This window comes from Podarcis tiliguerta (genome assembly GCF_965153285.1).
Source record: "Podarcis tiliguerta genome assembly, chromosome: 7".
NCBI classification, from domain to species: domain Eukaryota; kingdom Metazoa; phylum Chordata; class Lepidosauria; order Squamata; family Lacertidae; genus Podarcis; species Podarcis tiliguerta.
The window spans coordinates 2034806-2056374 of NC_139540.1; the positions used below are offsets into that span (position 1 = coordinate 2034806).

A 21569-nucleotide genomic window follows, 5' to 3' on the forward strand; every position below is an offset into this window, starting at 1 on the left:
ATTCGTGGGCAGTCATTTAATTTTACCCTGATTCTAATTTTTTAAGCTGTATTTTAATCAATTGTTTGATTGTTTTTTCATGTATTTGATATTTGATGTTAGCCGCCCTGAGCCCAGTCTTGGCCGGGGAGGGCGGCGTATAAATAAAAATTTACTTACTTACTTACAATCCCGTGAAATTATAAGGAAGGCAATCCTTGGGAGATGATATAGAATGAATTGAAAAAAATGTTTAAAATGACATTTGTAAAGAAACCAGAAGCATTTTTGTTAGGGATTTTAGGACGAGACCTGTCAATAAAAACAAACAATCTATTTATGTATACAACAACAGCGTCTTGCTAGCACAAGGACGGAAGAATGAGGAAACCCCAACAAAAGAACAACGGCAAGAAAAATTGATGAGTTATGCAGAGTTGGCAAAGTTGACATATAAATTACGTGAGAAGGGCAATCGTGACTTCAAGGAAGAATGGGAACTGTTTACAAATTATCTAAAAAAACAACAAAACAATTTGGACTCCTTGGCAGGTTTTGAATAAACATCCACAAATTTATTAGTAGAATATGTGACAGATAAGGCAATGGTATGTACTGTAGCCTTATTGGAATTCACCGATTGGGTCTGCGTTGCTCCGGGACAGGAGGAAGGAAGTCAAACGACACCTGAGGTTGATTCAAAGAAAGAGTTTATTCTGCTCTCTGGATAGCAGAAGGCACTTGCGTGATCAAGTCCACAGCAAGTCCAAAGAAATGACAGGTTTCATGCAGTTTATATACTCTCTAGGCATCCTCTCCCCCTTCCCCAGCCACGTCAACTTGTATACGCAGGTTGACATCACATATGTTCCTGCTCTGGTACTCTCAACCATAAAAGGATCTTCCTTCCTGTACTTCTGACCATAAAAGGATCTTCCTCTTCCTACTCTTATCTGGGGGGGACGTCATAATCTCCGGGAACACGCTTTTGGCATTTTCCTCAGACATCGGTCTTGCACGTATTTTGTGGTCAGCACATAAGATAAAGTTCTGACGTGTTTTCTTTGTTCCCCTAGAGAGCCAAGGCCATGCTTTGCCTGTCCTGATAAAGGACAGAACTGTTTATGCAGTTGTGTCCTTATTATGGTTTTGCTCAACAGTTCAGGTTTTACGCATTTAAAAATGCTCTCTTTTGAAAGAACAAAAGGGGGGGTTGAGTCAGTTTTTAAACTTACTACACAGAAACCCATTCCTTCAGTACCATTTTTAACATGTAGAGAATAATATGTGCAAACAAATCAGAGAGGGGAGCTGAGGGAAGTCTTTAGCGGGTGGGAGAGGGAGGGAAGGGGGAATAAAAAAGGGGGGAATGTAATTGGTTATTTTGCTTGATAATTTGTTTTATTAAAATCGTTTAATAAAAATATATATATTTATTTTTTAAAAAGGAAGGCAATCACAACTAAACATCAGGAATAATTTACTGACAGTAAGAGTCATTCGACAGTGGAACAAATGAAATATATACCAGGCCTAGAGGATAAGAGACAGAATAATTTTATTCCAAGAGACTCTGTCCTGAACCCTTCTCAAGATGGCGGCTAGCCATGGATCAAACTGTCCCATCGCCCATGCTTCATCAGATTGGCTTCCTGGATCAACAAGGCACATGGGATGATGGGAACTGTCCTCTCCTCGCCACCATCTCCAGCTACGGACACCATCCCACATAACCAGAAGGCTATGCAGTTCACAGGCTGGCAAACCCAACAACTCCAAGTGGCGGTTCTAGGTTCCCTCGTCCTTTCGGATAAACGGAAGCAGCTCATTCGTGAGGGCGTGGCGCCGGTCACGCCAACGGAAATGTGTCGGCGCCTGGCTGGGTCCTTGCTCATAGTCAAAGCAAGGGCTCAGCTCAAAGGCCAGGGCCGATTTCACCAGCCCAACACCGCCAGCTTTCTCTGGCCCCGGGTGGTAGAGGCGCCCATTCTCAGGCAGCATCAGCAGCTTCTCAGGTTGGAAGGGCACGGCCAGCTTGTCCGCTCCGCCGCAGTAAGACAACAGCTCCTCGCCCGACGCTCCCTGCAGGAGGTGGGTGAAGACGATCGGCCGGTCGTCACATCGGACAAAGTTCTGCTCGCGGCCGCAGGGCGAGAGGTAGGGGAAGGCGGCTTCGTAGCGCCCGCTCTGGTTCAGTTTGAGCTGCTTGAAGAAGAAGACCAGGAACTGCTTGTCTGCAGGAGGGAGGGAGAGAAAGCAAGGGGGCTGGTTGATGCGTTTCCAATCTCCTACCAGCACATGTGGGTGGCACTGTGGGTTAAACCACAGAGCCTAGGACTTGCCGATTAGAATGTCGGCGGTTCGAATCCCCGCAACCCTCCGTTGCTCAGTCCCTGCTTCTGCCAACCTAGCAGTTTGAAAGCACACCACTGCAAGTAGATAAATAGGTACCACTCCGGCGGGAAGGTAAACGGCGTTTCCGTGCGCTGCTCTGGTTCACCAGAAGCAGCTCAGTCATGCTGGCCACATGACCCGGAAGCTGTACGCCGGCTCCCTCGGCTAGTAAAGCGAGATGAGCGCCCTTCTATTTTTGTATGCTTCCACTTTATATTTTACACACACACACACACACACACACACACTTGTTTCTAAGGTCTTTGATCAGATCCTCAAAACTAATCTTACATAACGTATCTGCTTCTACGCTTAGTAAGGATAAGGCATCCAGCCTGCCTTGTTGCAGAGTTGCTCTGTTGGGACTTTTAATATACTTCAGCTGAGAAAATGAACGCTCAGTTGAGCAATTTGCGATCATTCGTGTTAAAAATCTGGCAGTGGAAAATTTCTGCGGTGCCTGCCCTTCCCTTGATGCCCAGAGCACGTGCTTAATTGTTCATCCAGCCCCAGAGGAGGTCGATCCACCACCCGAAGCAAATGGCTTCCCTTTCCCTAATGCATGGGCTGGCCCTGGCCGGGGTCAAACATCCCTTGAAATAGACAAAATGAAGAATCCTCTGCTGTGCTCCCAGCTCTGATTTCCTTGAGGAAGAGAACGCAGTCAGGCCAGCCTGCAGCTCAGAAGGCGGCAATCTGAACCATGCTCTGTTTGGCTCCTTCGAACCGATCCGCCAAGCAGCAAACAGCCCTAGACGGAACAGAACTAACACAACCATTTTGCAGGATCCCTTCATTTACAAACCCATCTGTTCTCCAATTACGTTTTGTGTGTTTTGCCTTTAGGGATCTGAGAGACTGAAGGCACCCCCCTTCTTAAAGAGATGTCAAAGAAATAAACAACTATCTGACTTTTAGAAGGCATCTGAAGGCAGCCCTGTATAGGGAAGTTTTTAATGCGTGATGTTTTATGGTGGTTTTATAATTTGCTGGAAGCCGCCCAGAGTGGCTGGGCAACTCAGTCAGATGGGTGGCACATAAATGATAAATCATCATCATTATCTTGTGTGTGGTTTGTGTTTGGAAGACAGAGAGTCACGCTCATTTAAGGAGTTTGGGAACTCGGAAAAACTATGCCAGAAAGGTCTAGGCTAGCCTCTCGCAACTATGTGCCATTCAGATTTTTGGGCTAGAATCCCAACAGCCCCTGTGCTGACTGGGGCTGTTGGGCTTTGCAGTGCAAATCATTGGAAGGGCACAGGTTGGCCGAGGCTAGAAGACACGATTCGTGCCCTACAGTCAGGCAGGTGCTGTGATGACCTGGGACTCGGGCTCGGACTCGGAACCAGAGGGGCCTCAGTCTGCACCGGATCCGAACCAAGTCTGGGGCCTGATCCTGAAGAGTCCCAGTCTGCACAGGTGTCCCTGCAACAAGCACCAGCTGGGCCGAGTCAGGGGCCTGAGCCTGCCCTGGCTCCAGATGCGGGGATGACCTCGTTGCCTTCAGCTGGGCCATCACTTACAGCTGCTCCACTACCAGTTGGGTCAGGGGAGGCTGAGGCGGCCCCTGGGTCTAGTAACTCACCAACGTCTCCCGAGCTGCAGAGACTGAGGTCTGAGAGGAGGAGAGACCTGAGTACTCGCAGGAGGAGTGCTCACCTTTGGGCAAAACAGGGAGGTGAGTCGCCGGGGGATCAGGACTGGCCGTTACCCCGACAAAAATAAAAGGCTGTCAGACCCCGCCCCAGGTTGCGGGAGCAACACTGCGGTATGCCAGATCCTGTACCTGTCCTTGCCTTGTTTCCTGCCTCGTGTCCTGCCTTGGCCCTGTTGGACTGACTCCTAGTGGAACCTTTGGATTCTGGACTGGACCTGGACCGTGTTTCTCGGGTTACCCCCGGGGCTAGCACAGGCGCACATGTGGAGCGACCCTCAAGCACCAGCTCTTGCCCAAGGAACGCATGCAGAACGCGACTTAATCAAAACCAGCACGTAAGCCAAACACCTTGGACACTGGCTTTGTTTATTTTGAGCTCAGAAGGCCGTTTCTTCGCTGCGCGCTTCCTTGGCAAGCCATTTGGATGTTCTGCTTCTCGTTGGCATTCAGCCCAAACAACTGCGACTCGGAGGCAGCGGACCCAGCGGCATTTACAAGCGCGAGCCGCAGAACACAGGCAGGTGGGAAGAGTCGTAAATCTGAGTTATTAATAGCGCAGGTGCAGCCGCGTAATTGGCGGAAGGAAATTAAGATGCAAACAGGCACACGGCGTGCGTGTTTTGTTTGTTTTGCTGGGAGCTACTCTGGAAACGAGGCAGTGGTTGGGGGGTGTGTGTGTGTGTGTGTGTGTGTGTGTGTAAGAGTCCAAACTGGAAGCGGTGGGGAGAAGGAAGGATGCGGCTCGCACAAGCCCGATCCCAAGCTCATCACGTTATGTGACGGTGCAAAATCCCACGTGGATTTGGCAGGGATGTTTTGCAAGCGGGAAAGGAGATTCCTGCCCCCGGATCTTCAAATCGGAGGGGTCTTAAACCCAGGGTTGGAAGCACAGCCCTGAATCCCACTTAGCTATGATTTTTAATGAGACGAGGAAGGTGAGGATTGAGACTTTAAGCAGTGGCTGGAGGAGAGAGAATATAGGAATGGCAAATCTGAACTGGGGGCTCTTGAAAAGCGTTTTAGCTCCACTCCTCCCCCCCCCCCCACTGGGCCACTGCTGTCCTGGGACATGTCACTTTTGAAGAGGAACGATGTGCGGCAGGAGGCAAGCGAGCGCTGCTGACGATGCTCCTGCGGAAGTGGAGACATGGCGCAGTGACAGCATCCCTCTGCAGTGCAGATCGTCTGGGGGGGGGGTTGCTCTGCCTCTGACCTGAATCCGACCCCCAGGCAGGAGGCAAACCGCAGGAGTCAGGGGCACACCAGCTTGCAAGCACTTTCATTCTCTTTCCCCTCCCCTTTTTAAAAAATGAACTCTTGACTGCTCACGGTTACAACTGGTGCATTGGAAGATGAAACCGGGGGTGGGGGGTGGGAATGGACAGCCCACCCAAAGACAAGAAGAAGGCAGGGGGGGATGCGGGCTCATTCAGCAAGAACTATTGCAATTCCTGGTTCGGTTTTAAATGTAGGTTTGTATATACCTCCAGCATCTTAAAAAACAGAAAGCAGAGACATCACATTGCCAACAAAGGTCCGTACAGTGGTACCTCGGGTTACATACACTTCGGGTTACATATGCTTCAGGTTACAGACTCCGCTAACCCAGAATTAGTACCTTGGGTTAAGAACTTTGCTTCAGGATGAGAACAGAAATTGTGCTCCGGCAGCGTGGCAGCAGCAGGTGGCCCCATTAGCCAAAGTGGTGCTTCAGGTTAAGAACAGTTTCAGATTAAGAACGAACCTCTGGAATGAATTAAGTACTTACCACTGTAACTACCACTGTATAGTTAACTGTAACTGTATAGTTAAACCTATGGTTTTCCCAGTAGTGATGTATGGAAGTGAGAGCTGGACCATAAAGAAGGCTGATCGCCGAAGAATGGATGCTTTTGAATTCTGGTGCTGGAGGAGATTCTTGAGAGTCCCATGGACTGCAAGATGATCAAACCTCTCCATTCTGAAGGAAATCAGCCCTGAGTGCTCACTGGAAGGACAGATCCTGAAGCTGAGGCTCCAAGACTTTGGCCACCTCATGAGAAGAGAAGACTCCCTGGAAAAAACCCTGACGCTGGGAAAGATGAAGGGCACAAGGAGAAGGGGACGACAGAGGACGAGATGGTGGAACAGTCTTCTTGAAGCTACCAGCATGAGTTTGACCAAACTGCGGGAGGCAGTGGAAGACAGGAGGGCCTGGCGTGCTCTGGTCCAGGGGGTCACAAAGAGCCGGACACGACTAAACGACTGAACAACAATATACCACCACTTTCTCACACATTTCTACCAATCCTTCTAAGCTTCTGATATAAATTGAACCCCGAGGTTCTCCCAAGGAAGGTCGATCCTGGCATAATAAAAAAAATTCCTTCCAGTAGCACCTTAGAGACCAACTAAGTTTGTTATCGGTATGAGCTTTTGTGTGCATGCACACTTCTTCAGACTTCATGCATGTACACGAAAGTTCATACCAATAACAAACTTAGCTGGTCTCTAAGGTGCTACTGGAAGGAATTTTTTTATTTTGTTTTGACTACGGCAGACCAACACAGCTACCTACCTGTAACTAGATCCTGGCGTAAGTTTATGCTCCCCAGGGCCACCCAGAAGATACTTCCTGGCACCCACGTGACCCACATTAGGAAACGACTGGCCATTTCTCAAAGCAAAAACACTTTCCTTGCCACCCCATTGGTTTCTATGCTGTTTCTTTTTTTGTAAAGGAAGATGATTTGAGTGTATTATCAATTTAGGATAGGGTGGAAGGTTAGGAGGCTACGAAGGACTTGCTCACAAATTTATTGACAGCTGCACAAATTATTATAAGCCAGGAAGCGGAAGGGGCAGGCAGAATATAAAATGGAAGAATGGTATAAAGGGGTGTGGGATACAGCTATTAATGATAAGTTAACATGTGCCATTAAGGTAAGACGGGGAAAACGCAGAAGAAATGATTTTGAGGAGATACGGAAGGTGTCTGTAGAATTTGTACTGTTAAAATGGAAAGGGGTCAAACCATTGCAAGAGGTGTTGAAATTTTGGGGCGTTGGATAGCTACAATGGAATGGTGGTGGGGTACACATTTTTATTCTTATTTATTTATGATTATTACTTTGTCAAAATAAAAAATAAAAAGGTTTGAGTGGAAGTATTAATTTAAAAAAAACCACACAAATAAATTCTATCATACGCTTATCCAATTACCGTAGGTCTTCCATCTGATAAGGTTCTTTTCCTCTGTGACTGATGTAGGATGTGACTAACCAAGGGAAGGAAGGAAAGGAACACAGAAAGCTGCCTTATACCAAATGTTACACCGGCATATCTAGCCCACCTAGATCTACAACTATTCCAGAATGCGGCAGCTAGACTGGTGACTGGGAGCGACCACGAAGATCATATAACCCCGTCCTGAGAGACCTACATGGGCTCCCAGTACGTTTCCCAGCACAATTCAAAGTGTTGGTGCTGACCTTTAAAGCCCTAAACAGCCTCAGCCCAGTATATCTGAAGGAGCGTTTCCACCTCCATTGTTCTACCCGGACACTGAGGTCCAGCTCCGAGGGCCTTCTGGCGGTTCCCTCATTGTGAGAAGTGAGGTTACAGGGAAACAGGCAGAGGGCCTTCTCGGTGGTGGCACCTGCCCTGTGGAATGCCCTCCCACCAGATGTCAAGGAGATAAACAACTACCTAACTTTTAGAAGACATCTGAAGGCAGCCCAGTTTAGGGAAATTTTTAATGTTTAATAGACTATTGTATTTTAGTGTTTTGTTGGAAGCCGCCCAGAGTGGCTGGGGAAACCCAGCCAGATGGGCGGTGTATAAATAAATAAATTATTATTATTATTATTATTATTATTATTATTATTATTATTATTATTAATTATAGCCCAATGCTGTCAACACTGACTGGCAGCAGCCCTCCCAGCTCTACCTGGAGATGACGGCGTTTGAACCCGGGACTTTTTGCATGCAATGCGGATACTCATGGCACTGGTGGGATTGCACCAGGCTGCTGACGGATGCGCTCAAGCAATGCGCAATGCATCTTAGCCCCAGGGAGAAGAATGTGCGGGGGAAATGGGTGGCAGAGGCATTTGCAAAACTAGATCCTATTTGCCAGCTGATGGGGGGAAACATCTCTGGACCTTATTGTCCCCAAAGGCCTCATTTAGCTGGAGATTTGCTACAGCAAATGTTGACTACCGTGAACGATTATGGGAGGGTTCCGGATTAGCAAAAGCCGGCATGAGGAAATGGGGAGGTCAAGGCATAGTGTGAGGTTTGGCGGAGGAACATCTGGCGCTTGGCTCTGAGGACAGGGAAAAGAATAGGGCTGGCAGGGCAGCATCCTGCAACCAGGGTGTTCTCCCTCAAACCCCACCCTAGATGTGGAGCAATCTCACCAGCCTCATTTGCCCCCAGGGCTGGAGCACCACTTCACTGCCTCGGCCTCGCAAGGCCTGGTGGTGCGCCGGCCTGGGTTTTTAATACCGATTAAAGATTACGCCGCCAGGTCTTAACGCAGGAACACTGGAGAGGATGAGTGCCTTTCCGGAGAAGATAAAAAGTGTCCAAGCGGGGATTTTCAGGATCATGCAATGGCTTAGCAGAGGATCCTCTAATTCTCACCAGGAGATCTCACTTACACAACCGTTGACTACTCAGGGGGACGGGGACCATCTGCTCAGGAGCACCTGCCAGAGCTTGCATAACCTGCGTGAAAAAGTTTTTTCCCCCCCAGGAACAAAAGTCACAGGCGAAAGTGTTCTTCAGCTGACACAACCGCTCCCTCCTTGCAATTTGCTGTCAAATGGAAGCTGAACCTCAGGCCAGCCCACGACACTCTTCAAGCAATGCGTAGTTAAAACCAAATTAAAGGTAAAGGTAAAGGGACCCCTGACTGTTAGGTCCAGTCGTGACCAACTCTGGGGTTGTGGCGCTCATCTCGCTTTATTGGCCGAGGGAGCCGGCGTACAGCTTCTGGGTCATGTGGCGACCGAGAGCAGCGCACGGAAAAGCCGTTTACCTTCCCGCCAGAGTGGTACCTATTTATCTACTTGCACTTTGAGGTGCTTTCAAACTGTTAGGATGGCAGGAGGTGGGACCGAGCGACAGGAGCTCACCCCGTTGCGGGGATTCGAACCGCCGACCTTCTGATCGGCAAGTCCTAGGCTCTGTGGTTTAATCCACGGCACCACCTTTAAAAGGTGGTTAGACGCAGTCCTGGAGGAACAGACAGCTCCGTAGCCTTGTTGGAACTCAAAGAAGATATGCCTAAGGGCTGGGAGGTCACGGGAGGTGTTGGGGGGACTGGAAAGAACCTGCTGGCGGTCTAGATTCTGCCAGGCACTGTCAGTCGGTGTGCTAGAGCAACATGAATGTGCCAGAGCAACGTTAACAACCAATGAAGGCTGCTCTGTTTGGATGAATGGGGCGCTGCCCCACCCATTTCAGCCTCACAGCTGCCTGCCTTCTTAAAATTAATGAACTGTCGAAATGGAAGGGACTCTGAGGGTCATCTAGTCCAGCCCCCAATGCCGGAACCACAGAATCCCATCCAACCTCTGTTTAAAAAAGTCTAACGAAGGCGAGCCCCCCACCTTCAAGGGAATCCATTCTTTCTTACAACCAGTCCAGGGGCGGGGGGTGTCCTGCGTGTCAGTTTCCTCCGCCTCCTCCTCAATCTCAGTGTTGCCCCCTATAATACTCAGCAGGGAGGAGGAGGACTGGGGCAAAACTAGAGGCAGCTGGCTCTGCCTGTCTCTGGTTCCACCTCCCGTGGGGCTCCCTGTCTTCTGCCTCACCAGTCCCTAATCAGCACCAATGTCTCAGCAACACGATGACCATGTGCATACGCAACAGGCAATCTTTATAGAATTCCTTCAAACCATAACAAAATGAAATCTTTAGTCTCAAAGCCTCTGAAAATCTTTAAATGAATATGATGTCCAACACTGAACAGTGACTACATGATTACATGAGCACTGTTCCACAGCATTTGATATTTTCATTTACATATATTCATTCGAAATAAGATGGGCTTATGAAGCCATTCTATATCCTCCCACCACGCTGACGAAGAATTCTACGAAACAGTAGTCAATATCCGGAATCACTGTTCGGCATTGGACATCATATTTGCTGAATACACAAAGCTTCACAGCTTGTCTTTCATCGTACAAAGTCTGGTACCTCGCTTTATTTAGAGATTTTCAGAGACTTTGAGACTAAAGATTTCATTTTGTACTTGTTATAGTTTGAAGGAATTCTATAAAGATTGTCTATTGCGTATGTACATGGTCATCGTGTTGCCTGGACATTGCTGACGTTCTCTATGCAACACAGGGGTTTGTTTGGTTACCTAATCGGCACCAGGCAGCCACCACTGTCAATGATGACTTGGAAGAGTCAAGCCCGCCATTTGCAATTTGTTTCTGCTCCCATGACGGTGACCACTGACCCTGCTCAGGTGGCTCAAGTAGGGATGGGTGCCTTCATCATCATCATCATCAATTTTATTTATACCCCACCCTCCCCAGCCAAGACTGGGCTCAGGGCAGCTAACACCAAGTATAAAAACAATTGATTAAAATACAACTTAAAAACAAGATTAAAATACAACATTAAAGTGCAGCCTCATTTCAGTAGAAACTCAAATCAAAAACTTTCTGGGGATGAAAACATCTTCACCAAGGCCAACTATCCAAACTGGTCCTACGTGGGCCAGAAAAAAGCCAGGGAAGTCCCCAAATAGGAGTTCCATCACAGAAGGAAAAAGGAAAGAGGATCAAGTTGATTCCAAGCCAAAGGCCAGGCGGAACAACTCTGTCTTACAGGCCCTGCGGAAAGAAATCAGATCCTGCAGGGCCCTGGTCTCATGAGACAGAGCGTTCCATCAGGTCCGGGCCAGTGTTGAAAAGGCCCTGCCTCTGGTTGAGGCTAATCTGACTTCCTTAGGGCCCAGGACCTCTAGGGTGTTGCTATTTATGGACCTTAAGGTCCTCCGTAGGACATACAGGGAGGAGCCGTGCAGACCAGGATGGAGCCCGTGGACATTACCTTTGAAACACGTGATGAAGTTCTTGACTTTGGCATCATCCAGGAAAAGCTGAGCAGGGTTGCCGGAGGAGGGATTGGGAGGAGGAGGAGACAGAAACAGGATGATGAGCAGACAAGCCACCTACAGTCTGGTAAAACACAGCTATTCAAGGCAGGCAGGGTGGGGCGGGCTGTATGGGTGTAGCTGAAGGACCAGAGAGGTCCACCGCTCAAGGTGGAACCAAAGACTCTCAGCCTGGCTTGATGATACCTGCTAAGTCCAGCAACATGCTGAGTTGGCTTCACCTTGGACCTCACTTGCAACCTGCGCCATGTCTTGCCATCACTGAGCTGTCCAAAACTGGACTGAAGAAGGTTGCAGCAGATGTGGGCTTCTTCTGAAACAGTCAGCGTGGCAAGATCTGTACAGATCCACGCAACGCATCCTGCACAACTTAGTGGCAGGAACTGGTTCTGAGACGACAGCTCTCAGCACGTTTAGTAGGAAAGTATTGCCACCTAACTCAAAACACATTTGGGGTGGGATTGTTATGAGCAGGGCTTTTTTCAGCCGGAACTCACTGGAACTCAGTTCCAGCACCTATCAGATGGGTGACATCGCCATGACAGTGGTACCTTGCTTGTCAAACAGCTTGGCTCCCGAACAAATCGGCTCCCAAACCTGGAAGTATGTGTTCCGGTTAGCGAACTTTTTTTGGAAGCCGAACGTCCAACGCGGCTTCCGATTGAGTGCGGGAAGCTCCTGCAGCCAATCGGAAGCTGTGCTTTGGTATGTGAACGGTTCTGGGAGTCAGACGGAACGGATTAAGTTCAACAACCAAGGTACCGCTGTATAAGAGAACTAGGGAGGTGTTCATGGCGAGTTCTGGCACCTCTTTTTCTAGAAAAATAGCACTACACTAGTTATGAGACACATGCTGGTATCGTCAAGAGATCCAGGCCCACACAGCTCACAGTTTGCCCATCACCACCTCCCTCTGCTTCATTGTTAACTTGTAATTTAATAACAATAATAATTTATTATTTATACCCCCCCATCTGGCTGGGTTTCCCCCAGCCACTCTGGGTGGCTTCCAACAGAGAACACTAAAATACAGTAACCTATTAAACATTAAAAGCTTCCCTAAACAGGGCTGCCTTCTTCTAAAAGTTTGGTAGTTATTTTTCTCTTTGACATCTGGTGGGAGGGTGTTCCACAGGGCAGGTGCCACTACCAAGAAGGCCCTCTGCCTGGTTCCCTGTAACTTGGCTTCTCGTAGCGAGGGAACTGCGAGAAGGCCCTCGGAGCTGGACCTCAGTGTCCGGGCAGAACGATGGGGGTGGAGACGCTCCTTCAGGTATACTGGACCAAGGCCGTTTAGGGCTTTAAAGGTCAGCACCAACACTTTGAATTGTAATTGGAAATGTAATGTAAGTCTTTCAAGACCGGTGTTATGTGGTCTCGGCAGCCGCTCCCAGTCACCAGTCTAGCTGCCACATTCTGGGTTAGTTGTAGTTTCCGGATCACCTTCACAGGTAGAGCGCATTGCAGTCGTCCAAGCGGGAGATACCTACAGCATGCACCACTCTGACGAGACAGTCTGCGGGCAGGGAGGGTCTCATCCTGCGTACCAGATGGAGCTGGAAAACAGCTGAACAAACCCCAATTAAGACAAACCATGGCTTAGCATTATGAGAGAACTGGGTCACTGGATGCCTCAAAGAGACAAAGGGCTTCAAAACAGCTCAGCCAACACCACCCCTGCCCCTTAACTTGGCTTCCCCCATATTATCTAAAGCGCGGTAATATTGGGCTCTGGATAGACAGACACTGAGCAAAGGTTAAGGGTCAAGCAGCTTCCTAAAGGGCTATTCACTGCCTGGCAAATGCCAACAATGGAGCTGTTTGCAACTCAGAGCTCCTACATTCTTGAGGACTGCTAATTTCCAGATCAGTCCAGAGCACCAGGGCGGCCATGAACTCCTCTTTTAACACTAATTACAACTCCTAATCTCCCCCATAATGATTCATTCAGCACTAATTCGATACACCATTAATGCAGTGGAGGCGACTACGTGAACCGGCAGTTAACGCTAATGGATTAAAAAGAGGCCCAAACAGCCCCAAGGCTTGGCGCGATGCCAAGCGGCACTTTCCAGGCACACCATGCGTCTGCCACTCAACCGGCAGAGCTCTGCGCTAGAGGTGGCTATTAACATTGGGCTGCCGTGAAAAGGAGAGCCCCGCACTACAGCTGGGCGATATCTGGCTTTCAACATTGCGGTATTTCCTCAGCTAAACATCAAGGTACATCATGATGCCTGAAATAAGGATGGAGCTATGCAGATGTGAACAGTAAAAAGTAAAGGTAAAGGGACCCCTGACCATTAGGTCCAGTCGTGACTGACTCTGGAGTTGCAGTGCTGATCTCGCCAGTGTGGTGTAGCGGTTAAGAGCGGTGGACTCGTAATCTGGTGAACCGGGTTCGCTTCCCCGCTCCTCCACATGGGCCAGTCACACTTCTCTGAAGTCTCTCAGCCCCACTCACCTCACAGAGTGTTTGTTGTGGGGGAGGAAGGGAAAAGGAGGTTGTTAGCCGCTTTTGAGACTCCTTAAAAAGGTAAAGGTAAAGGTACCCCTGCCCGTACGGGCCAGTCTTGACAGACTCTAGGGTTGTGCGCCCATCTCACTCAAAGAGGCCAAGGGCCAGCGCTGTCCGGAGACACTTCCGGGTCACGTGGCCAGCGTGACATCGCTGCTCTGGCGAGCCAGAGCCGCATACGGAAACGCCGTTTACCTTCCCGCTATAAAGCGGTACCTATTTATCTACTTGCACTTAAGGGTGCTTTCGAACTGCTAGGTTGGCAGGCGCTGGGACTGAACAGCGGGAGCGCACCCCGCCGCGGGGATTCGAACCGCCAACCTTTCGATCGGCAAGCCCTAGGCACTGAGGCTTTAACCCACAGCGCCACCCGCGTCCCAGGTTTGAGACTCCTTAGGGTAGTGATAAAGTGGGATATCAAATCCAAACTCTTCTGGAGATGTCAGGGTTTGAACCTGAAACCTTCTGCATACAAAATATGTGCTTAACAACTGAGTAATGCTCCCTTCTGGGCAAGCTGTAGTTTGGTTACCGCAAATAATAATAATAGAATTGAATAATAGAATTGTAGTGTTGGAAATGACCCTGAGCGTCATCTAATCCAATCCCTTGCACTGCACTGAACGGGCCTCCAGAACGAATTAAGTACAGTGGTAAAGGTAAAGGTACCCCTGCCCGTACGGGCCAGTCTTGACAGACTCTAGGGTTGTGCGCCCATCTCACTCAAGAGGCCGGGGGCCAGCGCTGTCCGAAGACACTTCCGGGTCACGTGGCCAGCGTGACATCGCTGCTCTGGCGAGCCAGAGCCGCACACGGAAACGCCGTTTACCTTCCCACTAGTAAGCGGTCCCTATTTATCTACTTGCACCCAGGGGTGCTTTCGAACTGCTAGGTTGGCAGGCGCTGGGACCGAACAGCGGGAGCAGACCCCGCCGCGGGGATTCGAACCGCCGACCTTTCGATCGGCAAGCCCTAGGCACTGAGGCTTTAACCCACAGCGCCACCCGCGTCCCAAGTACAGTGGTACCTTGGGTTAAATATTTAATTCATTCCAGAGGTCCGTTCTTAACCTGAAACTGTTCTTAACCTGAAGCACCACTTTAGCTAATGAGACCTCCTGCTGCTGCCGCACCACCGGAGCACAATATCTGTTCTGATCCTGAAGCAAAGTTCTTAACCTGAAGCACTATTTCTGGGTTAGCGGAGTCTGTAACCTGAAGTGTATGTAATCTGAAGCGTATGTAACCCGAGGTACCACTGTACTTAGATACACAACAGGGAGTGTAAACTTGTTCAAAGGGATGCATTTCCCTGTGGAACAACCTTCCAGGGTCCTTATGCCAGTGGTTTGAGAAGCCAAAACAAAAGCAGGTACAGTGGTACCTCGCAAAACGAATGCCTCGGAAGACGAAAGAGTTTTTCGTTTTCTGATTTGCTTCGCAAGGCGGATTTCTCTATGGGCTTGCTTCGCAAGACAAAAACGTCTTGCGCCTTTTTTTTTAAACCGCCAATGCACTCCTATGGGAAACCGTCAATGTACAGTGGTGCTTCGCAAGACGAAAAGATTCACAAGATGAAAAAACTCGCAGAACGAATTAATTTCGTCTTGCGAGGCACCACTGTAGGGCCAAAATGAGTAGGGCCAGAGCAGAATTCACATGCAGCAGGGAATTAATAAAGTATGCACTGAGTGAAAAAGAACTTTCTTCTTCCCAAATCATCTTCCCAATTTGGGTAACCCCAAGTTCTAGGGCTATGGGAGAGGCAGAAATACTTATCTCTATCTGCTTTCTTTACACCGTGCATCATTTAAAAAATACATTTCTTTGATTTTTGATAGGGGGGGGGGGGACGGACGGGACAAAGTAGAAGAATCAACAAAAAAATCCCCATCCCCCCCAAAATCAGGAGTGAATAAATATGAGCACCATGCATGATTTTATAGACCTCTAGCATGGCTTCTTTTCATCAACTATTTCCTAAACTTAAAAACTCAAAACACATTACCCTTGTATGGTAGGTGCTCCCTATTCCCAACCGTTTAGGCTGCATTTGTTCCTGCTCTAATACTTATAGATGGGGTGAGTGAAGCTGTATACAATAACCCAAATACATATATAGAATCATAGAATCATAGAGTTGGAAGAGACCACAAGGGCCATTGAGTCCAACCCCCTGCCAAGCAGGAAACACCATCAGAGCACTCCTGACATATGGTTGTCAAGCCTCTGCTTAAAGACCTCCAAAGAAGGAGACTCCGCCACACTCCTTGGTAGCAAATTCCACTGACGAACAGCTCTTACTGTCAGGAAGTTCTTCCTAATGTTTAGGTGGAATCTTCTTTCTTGTAGTTTGGATCCATTGCTCCGTGTCCGCTTCTCTGGAGCAGCATGTTATATGCATGTTATAGATTTGTACAAAGGCGTTACAATACTGGCACTTTTATTTTATCTCTCGTTTGTAATGACCGTTAGCGTGGAATTCACAACGACCATTTCCTGGATCCGCATCTTCACTGAGCAATCCGCTACAACCCCAGAATCTGTTTGCTGGTCAGTCACCGCCAGTTTAGACTTCATGAGTGTATATGTGAAATTAAGAATCTCCCCACCTCTACTTTACATTTGAACTGCATTTGGCTTCTTGCAGCTGTTCACCCAATTCCTTTTGGATGCCTCCACAAACTCTTGTATCGACCCTGAATGATTTAGCATCACCAGGAAACTTGGCCACCTCACTGCTCACCCCTAACTCCAAATCATTCATGAACAAGTTAAAAAGCACAGTGTTGGATTGGGACCTGGGAGATCAGAGTGCTATGAAGGTCACTCCATGCGACTTTGGGGCGTGGGAGTAGCCAGGATTTTGGTTTTGTTGAGTATTTTTATTGATGCGCCCCTGTCCCACCCTTGGCTACACCCATGCCTCGGGGGCTGCTCAATGCCTCTCACCCTAGCCTACCCCATAGGGCTGTTGAGAGGGTTAAATGAGGAGAGGGGAATGAGAATCTTATATACCCCCCCATATCTCCTTGGAGATAAAGGTGGGAAATATACCCAGTATACCTGAAGGAGCGTCTCCACCCCCATCGTTCAGCCCTCACACTGAGGTCCAGCTCCAAGGGCCTTCTGGTGGTTCCCTCATTGCGAGAAGCCAAGTTACAGGGAACCAGGCAGAGGGCCTTCTCAGTGGTGGCACCCGCCCTGTAGAACGCCCTCAGATGTCAAGGAAATAAACGCCATCAGATGTCAAGGAAATAAACAACTATATGACATTTAGAAGACATCTGAAGGCAGCCCTGCTTAGGGAAGTTTTTAATGACTGATGTTTTAATGTATTTTTAATCTTTTGTTGGAAGCTGCCCAGAGTGGCTGGGGAAACCCAGCCAGATGGGCGGGGTATAAATACAGTCATACCTTGGGTTAAATATGCTTCAGGTTGAGCGTTTTCAGGTTGCATTCCGCGGTGACCCGGAAGTAACGGAACGGGTTACTTCTGGGTTTCGCCGCTCACGCCTGCGTAGACGTTCAAAATGACGACACGCGCATGCGCAGAAGCGGCAAATTGCGACCCGTGCACATGCTGGTTGCGTTCTGCTCAGGGTGGGAATGGGGCTCCGGAATGGATCCCATTCGCGTCCAGAGGTACCACTGTAATAAATTATTATTATTATTATTATTATTATTAAATGTTGTTGTTGTTGTTTAGTCGTTTAGTTGTGTCCGACTCTTCGTGACTGACTCTTCGTTATTATGAAATAAGTGCAATCAAATAAATAAATAAATACAGTGGTATCTCGGGTTAAGTACTTAATTAGTCCCGGAGGTCCGTTCTTAACCTGAAACTGTTCTTAACCTGAAGCACCACTTTAGCTAATGGGGCCTCCTGCTACCGCTGCGCTGCCGGAGCACGATTTCTGTTCTCATCCTGAAGCAAGGTTTTTAACCTGAAGCACTATTTCTGGGTTAGCGGAGTCTGTAACCTGAAGTGTATGTAACCCGAGGTACCACTGTACACAAATACATACATACATACAGCGATTCCTGGGAGACCTCTCTTCCTATACAATTCAAAGTGTTGGTGTTGACCTTTAAAGCCCTAAACGGCCTTGGCCCGGTATACCTTAATTATTAATTATTATTATTAGATGATGATGATGATGATGATGATTACTATTATTATTATTATTATTATACCCCTCCATTGCCACACTTCTACATATATACGAAATAAGGGGCCCCAACCGTCCTGCCGGGCTTGCTGGGCCGTGATAAGCCACATCACCCGTCTAGGGGGCAGCCCCATAACCTTCCCCTCCCTGCCCCCCCCGGACCCCATACCTGTCCCTGGTGGTCGATGTAATAGAAGTACTCCCGGGTGCGGGGCGTGGGGCTTTGGCCCTGCTGGTAGGCCGGCCGGTCGGGTCCGCGGCGGATCCCCGGCCTCAGCAGAAAACGAAGCCCGCCACGCAGCAGCCGCATCCCGGTTTCGGTACCAGACGACAACGGCGAGAGGGCCCGGGCAGAGGCCTAGTCTAACCGGAAGTGCAATGGGGGACCGGCGCGGCGACGGACCTGCCTCCCCCAGGCACCGGAGGCGCGTAGAAACGTTCCGCTCGCTGCAACTGTTTTCCCCCGCCAAGCGAGGGCGGATCCCTTCCTTGCATAGCGACCTGACCCATGTCAGTGCCTGGTTTACGTATAAGCTAAACAAGCTATAGCTTAGGGCCCCAATCTCTTGGGGGGTGGGTCCCCAAAAAACTTAAAGGGAAAAAAACTGGATGTCCATTTCTAAAATATAAGATAAAAAACAAATAAAATAAAACCTACATACAGCAGAGGCCAATCAAAACAAAAAGTCTATAAGGATTGGGGAATCTTTAAAGAATATTTAGAAAACTATGGAATAAAAGGAAACATCTTGGCAGAATTAGATTGATCCCTATATTGTATAAATAAAAGTTCGTAGGGAGGTAAAAAGAAACTATATAAGAAATATGTAACTGCGGTATAAAGTAATGGATAGATAAAGTACAGTGAGATTAATTGGAAGTCAGTTTTAAATTTCTCTATAAGTTTTATAATTGTGTTCAGTATCAGTATATATGATGATAGTTATATTAATCTTATTGTATCTTATAGTGTGGTGGTTTGTTTGATTTTTCTGTTATTTGTTTGTATGTTTGTTTACTTGTATGTACGTCTGTTTTCTCATAAATGTATATATTTTAAATAAAGATATATATTTTTAAAACCTACATACAGAAGCAGTGTTTTCTTGTTACAGCAAGTTTCTAGAGACTAGATTATGTGTCTTTGTAAATTGTGTTTCTAAAGGAACTTCTGTTATTGCCAAATGCCAATGTGTGTGCATTATTAAGTTTGCTATGAATAAAAAATCATTTTAAGTTAGAGCTTAATAATTATTTCACTATTAATATACTTCTTAATTGTATTTCACTATTAAATACTTCTTCTTAATTGTATTTCAGTTCAACAATTATTTTGATAAAATACATATTTTGTTATGTGCAAATGGCTTGATACCCCTATTAGGTCCATAAATTACCATTTAGCATATATTCAACACACAAAAAAGCGACAATTTGTTGTTGACAAAGGACAGCTGGACACCTAAAGGGCCTCATTATCTTCAGTAGCTTAGGGCCTCTGACCTAAGACTCCTGTTCACGTTTCTATAATCCAAACTGGGTTGCCACATATTCTTTCCTAAACTGCTCCTGTGTCTTTACTGAGAAAGGCTGGAAATGATGCTTCACTTTTTCGTGTGTCTTCCTTTTGGCTTTTCAAGGCAGAGGAACCAACGAGAACCATATATATATATATATATATGCTTTCGTAGATTTTCACGGGTACAGGAATGCAGGTTTTGGTGTCCTCGGGTGTCTTCCCGTGTAAAAGTTGGGGTGTCTAGGCGACGTTTCGACGAGGTCTCACTCGTCATCTTCAGGCTGGTGCTTTCGGCTTCTTGTTACTGGAACAGAGCAGGATCTCAGTGTTTGAGTTCCTATAAATACTGTTGAGGAGGTGTGGTGTATAGCCTCCAATGTTCTGGGCAGAGAGGAGGTTCCCAGGCTAGTGTGCCTTTTCTTCTTTTGTTCCTTAATTACTTGAGGGATATCTTGAGTGATTTCTTGAGTGATTTCCTGAATCCCACTTAGGTGGGTCATTAGGTGTGGATTAGTTGCTAAAGCCTTCGTGTCTTGAACTCTTGAACTTTGTGAAGAGTTTTTCTGAGAAGATGGCTGTACTGCACTTGGTTGTGCTCTGGCTTGGCTTCGTGTATAGGGGCGAGCTGTGGTTTTGTGGCCTGTGCCAGCCAGATCTGTGTAGGGATTGCAGGGGGGTGCAGCATCCGGAGGTGCCACCCTGGTTTGGCTACTGGATGGTGTCTGTAATTTATCTGTGGAGAGGGTCTGGGTTTGGGTCTGGTGTGGTTGATTGGTGATGGCGTTCTGTGTGCCTCTGGATCTGGTGTCAGATTTTGTGGGGAGGGCTAATTTCCAGATGTCTGGCAAGCGGGATGTGTCGTCACGCTTGTTCATGTTGTGAGGGTGTTTCTCTATCTCGATGGCTTCCATGATTATTCTCTTGTGGTGATGTTCCATGTTAAAGAGCAATTTGGAATCTGCAAAATTAATTTCGTGTCCTGTTTCTTTCATGTGTTGGAAAAGAGAGGAAGTTTTTTCTTCTTTTTTGACGGCATTCTTGTGTTCTGCGATACGTGCATTTATTCGTCTGTTTGTTTGTCCAATGTACGTGGCTGGGCAGACTTTGCAGGGTATTTCATAGACCCCTTGGTTTTCCAACTGAATTTTATCCTTGGGGTTTCTGACCTCTCCACAGATAAATTACAGACACCATCCAGTAGCCAAACCAGGGTGGCACCTCCGGATGCTGCACCCCCCTGCAATCCCTACACAGATCTGGCTGGCACAGGCCACAAAACCACAGCTCGCCCCTATACACGAAGCCAAGCCAGAGCACAACCAAGTGCAGTACAGCCATCTTCTCAGAAAAACTCTTCACAAAGTTCAAGAGTTCAAGACACGAAGGCTTTAGCAACTAATCCACACCTAATGACCCACCTAAGTGGGATTCAGGAAATCACTCAAGAAATCACTCAAGATATCCCTCAAGTAATTAAGGAACAAAAGAAGAAAAGGCACACTAGCCTGGGAACCTCCTCTCTGCCCAGAACATTGGAGGCTATACACCACACCTCCTCAACAGTATTTATAGGAACTCAAACACTGAGATCCTGCTCTGTTCCAGTAACAAGAAGCCGAAAGCACCAGCCTGAAGATGACGAGTGAGACCTCGTCGAAACGTCGCCTAGACACCCCAACTTTTACACGGGAAGACACCCGAGGACACCAAAACCTGCATATATATATATATATATATATTTTAATCCCACCGAAGGAGACTTTCAGGCCAACCCCCCAGCATGCCTACTCAGATGTAAGTCCCACTGAGTTCCATAGGAAACTTCCAAATAGCATGCAAATCATTGCAGGCTCCTTAAGTTCCTCTCACTAACTCACGATCACACACTTCTCCTTCCCTCCAACCAGTTCACCCATTATCAAAGTGAAGAGAGAAAGTAGCTGCATTCAGATAATCTACCTACATGAATACTAAAGGCAAACCTAGACAGCATCTTAAAAAGCAGAGACATCACCTTGCCAACAAAGGTCTGTATAGTTCAAGGTATGGTTTTCCCAGTAGTGATGTATGGAAGCGAGAGCTGGACCACAAAGAAGGCTGATCGCCGAAGAATGGATGCTTTTGAATGATGGTGCTGGAGGAGACTCTTGAGAGTCCCATGGACTGCAAGAAGATCAAACCTCTCCATTCTGAAGGAAATCAGCCCTG

At 47.7% G+C, this 21569-nt stretch overlaps 1 protein-coding gene and 1 long non-coding RNA gene across 2 annotated transcripts in view; one reads left to right on the plus strand and one right to left on the minus strand.

The window, feature by feature from the left end:
- The window catches only part of LOC310681406, a 157289-nt gene that overhangs the window by 53180 nt on the left and 82540 nt on the right, over window positions 1-21569 (plus strand). The window lies entirely within an intron of this gene.
- LOC310681373 (UPF0598 protein C8orf82) lies at window positions 673-18263 on the minus strand. The gene is made up of 3 exons (XM_083449096.1): window positions 18012-18263; window positions 11090-11138; window positions 673-2213 (listed from the first exon to the last, which is right to left on the minus strand). Exons 1-3 carry the CDS (start codon window positions 18150-18152, stop codon window positions 1768-1770), a joined length of 636 nt encoding a protein of 211 aa, XP_083305222.1. The 5' UTR covers window positions 18153-18263; the 3' UTR covers window positions 673-1767.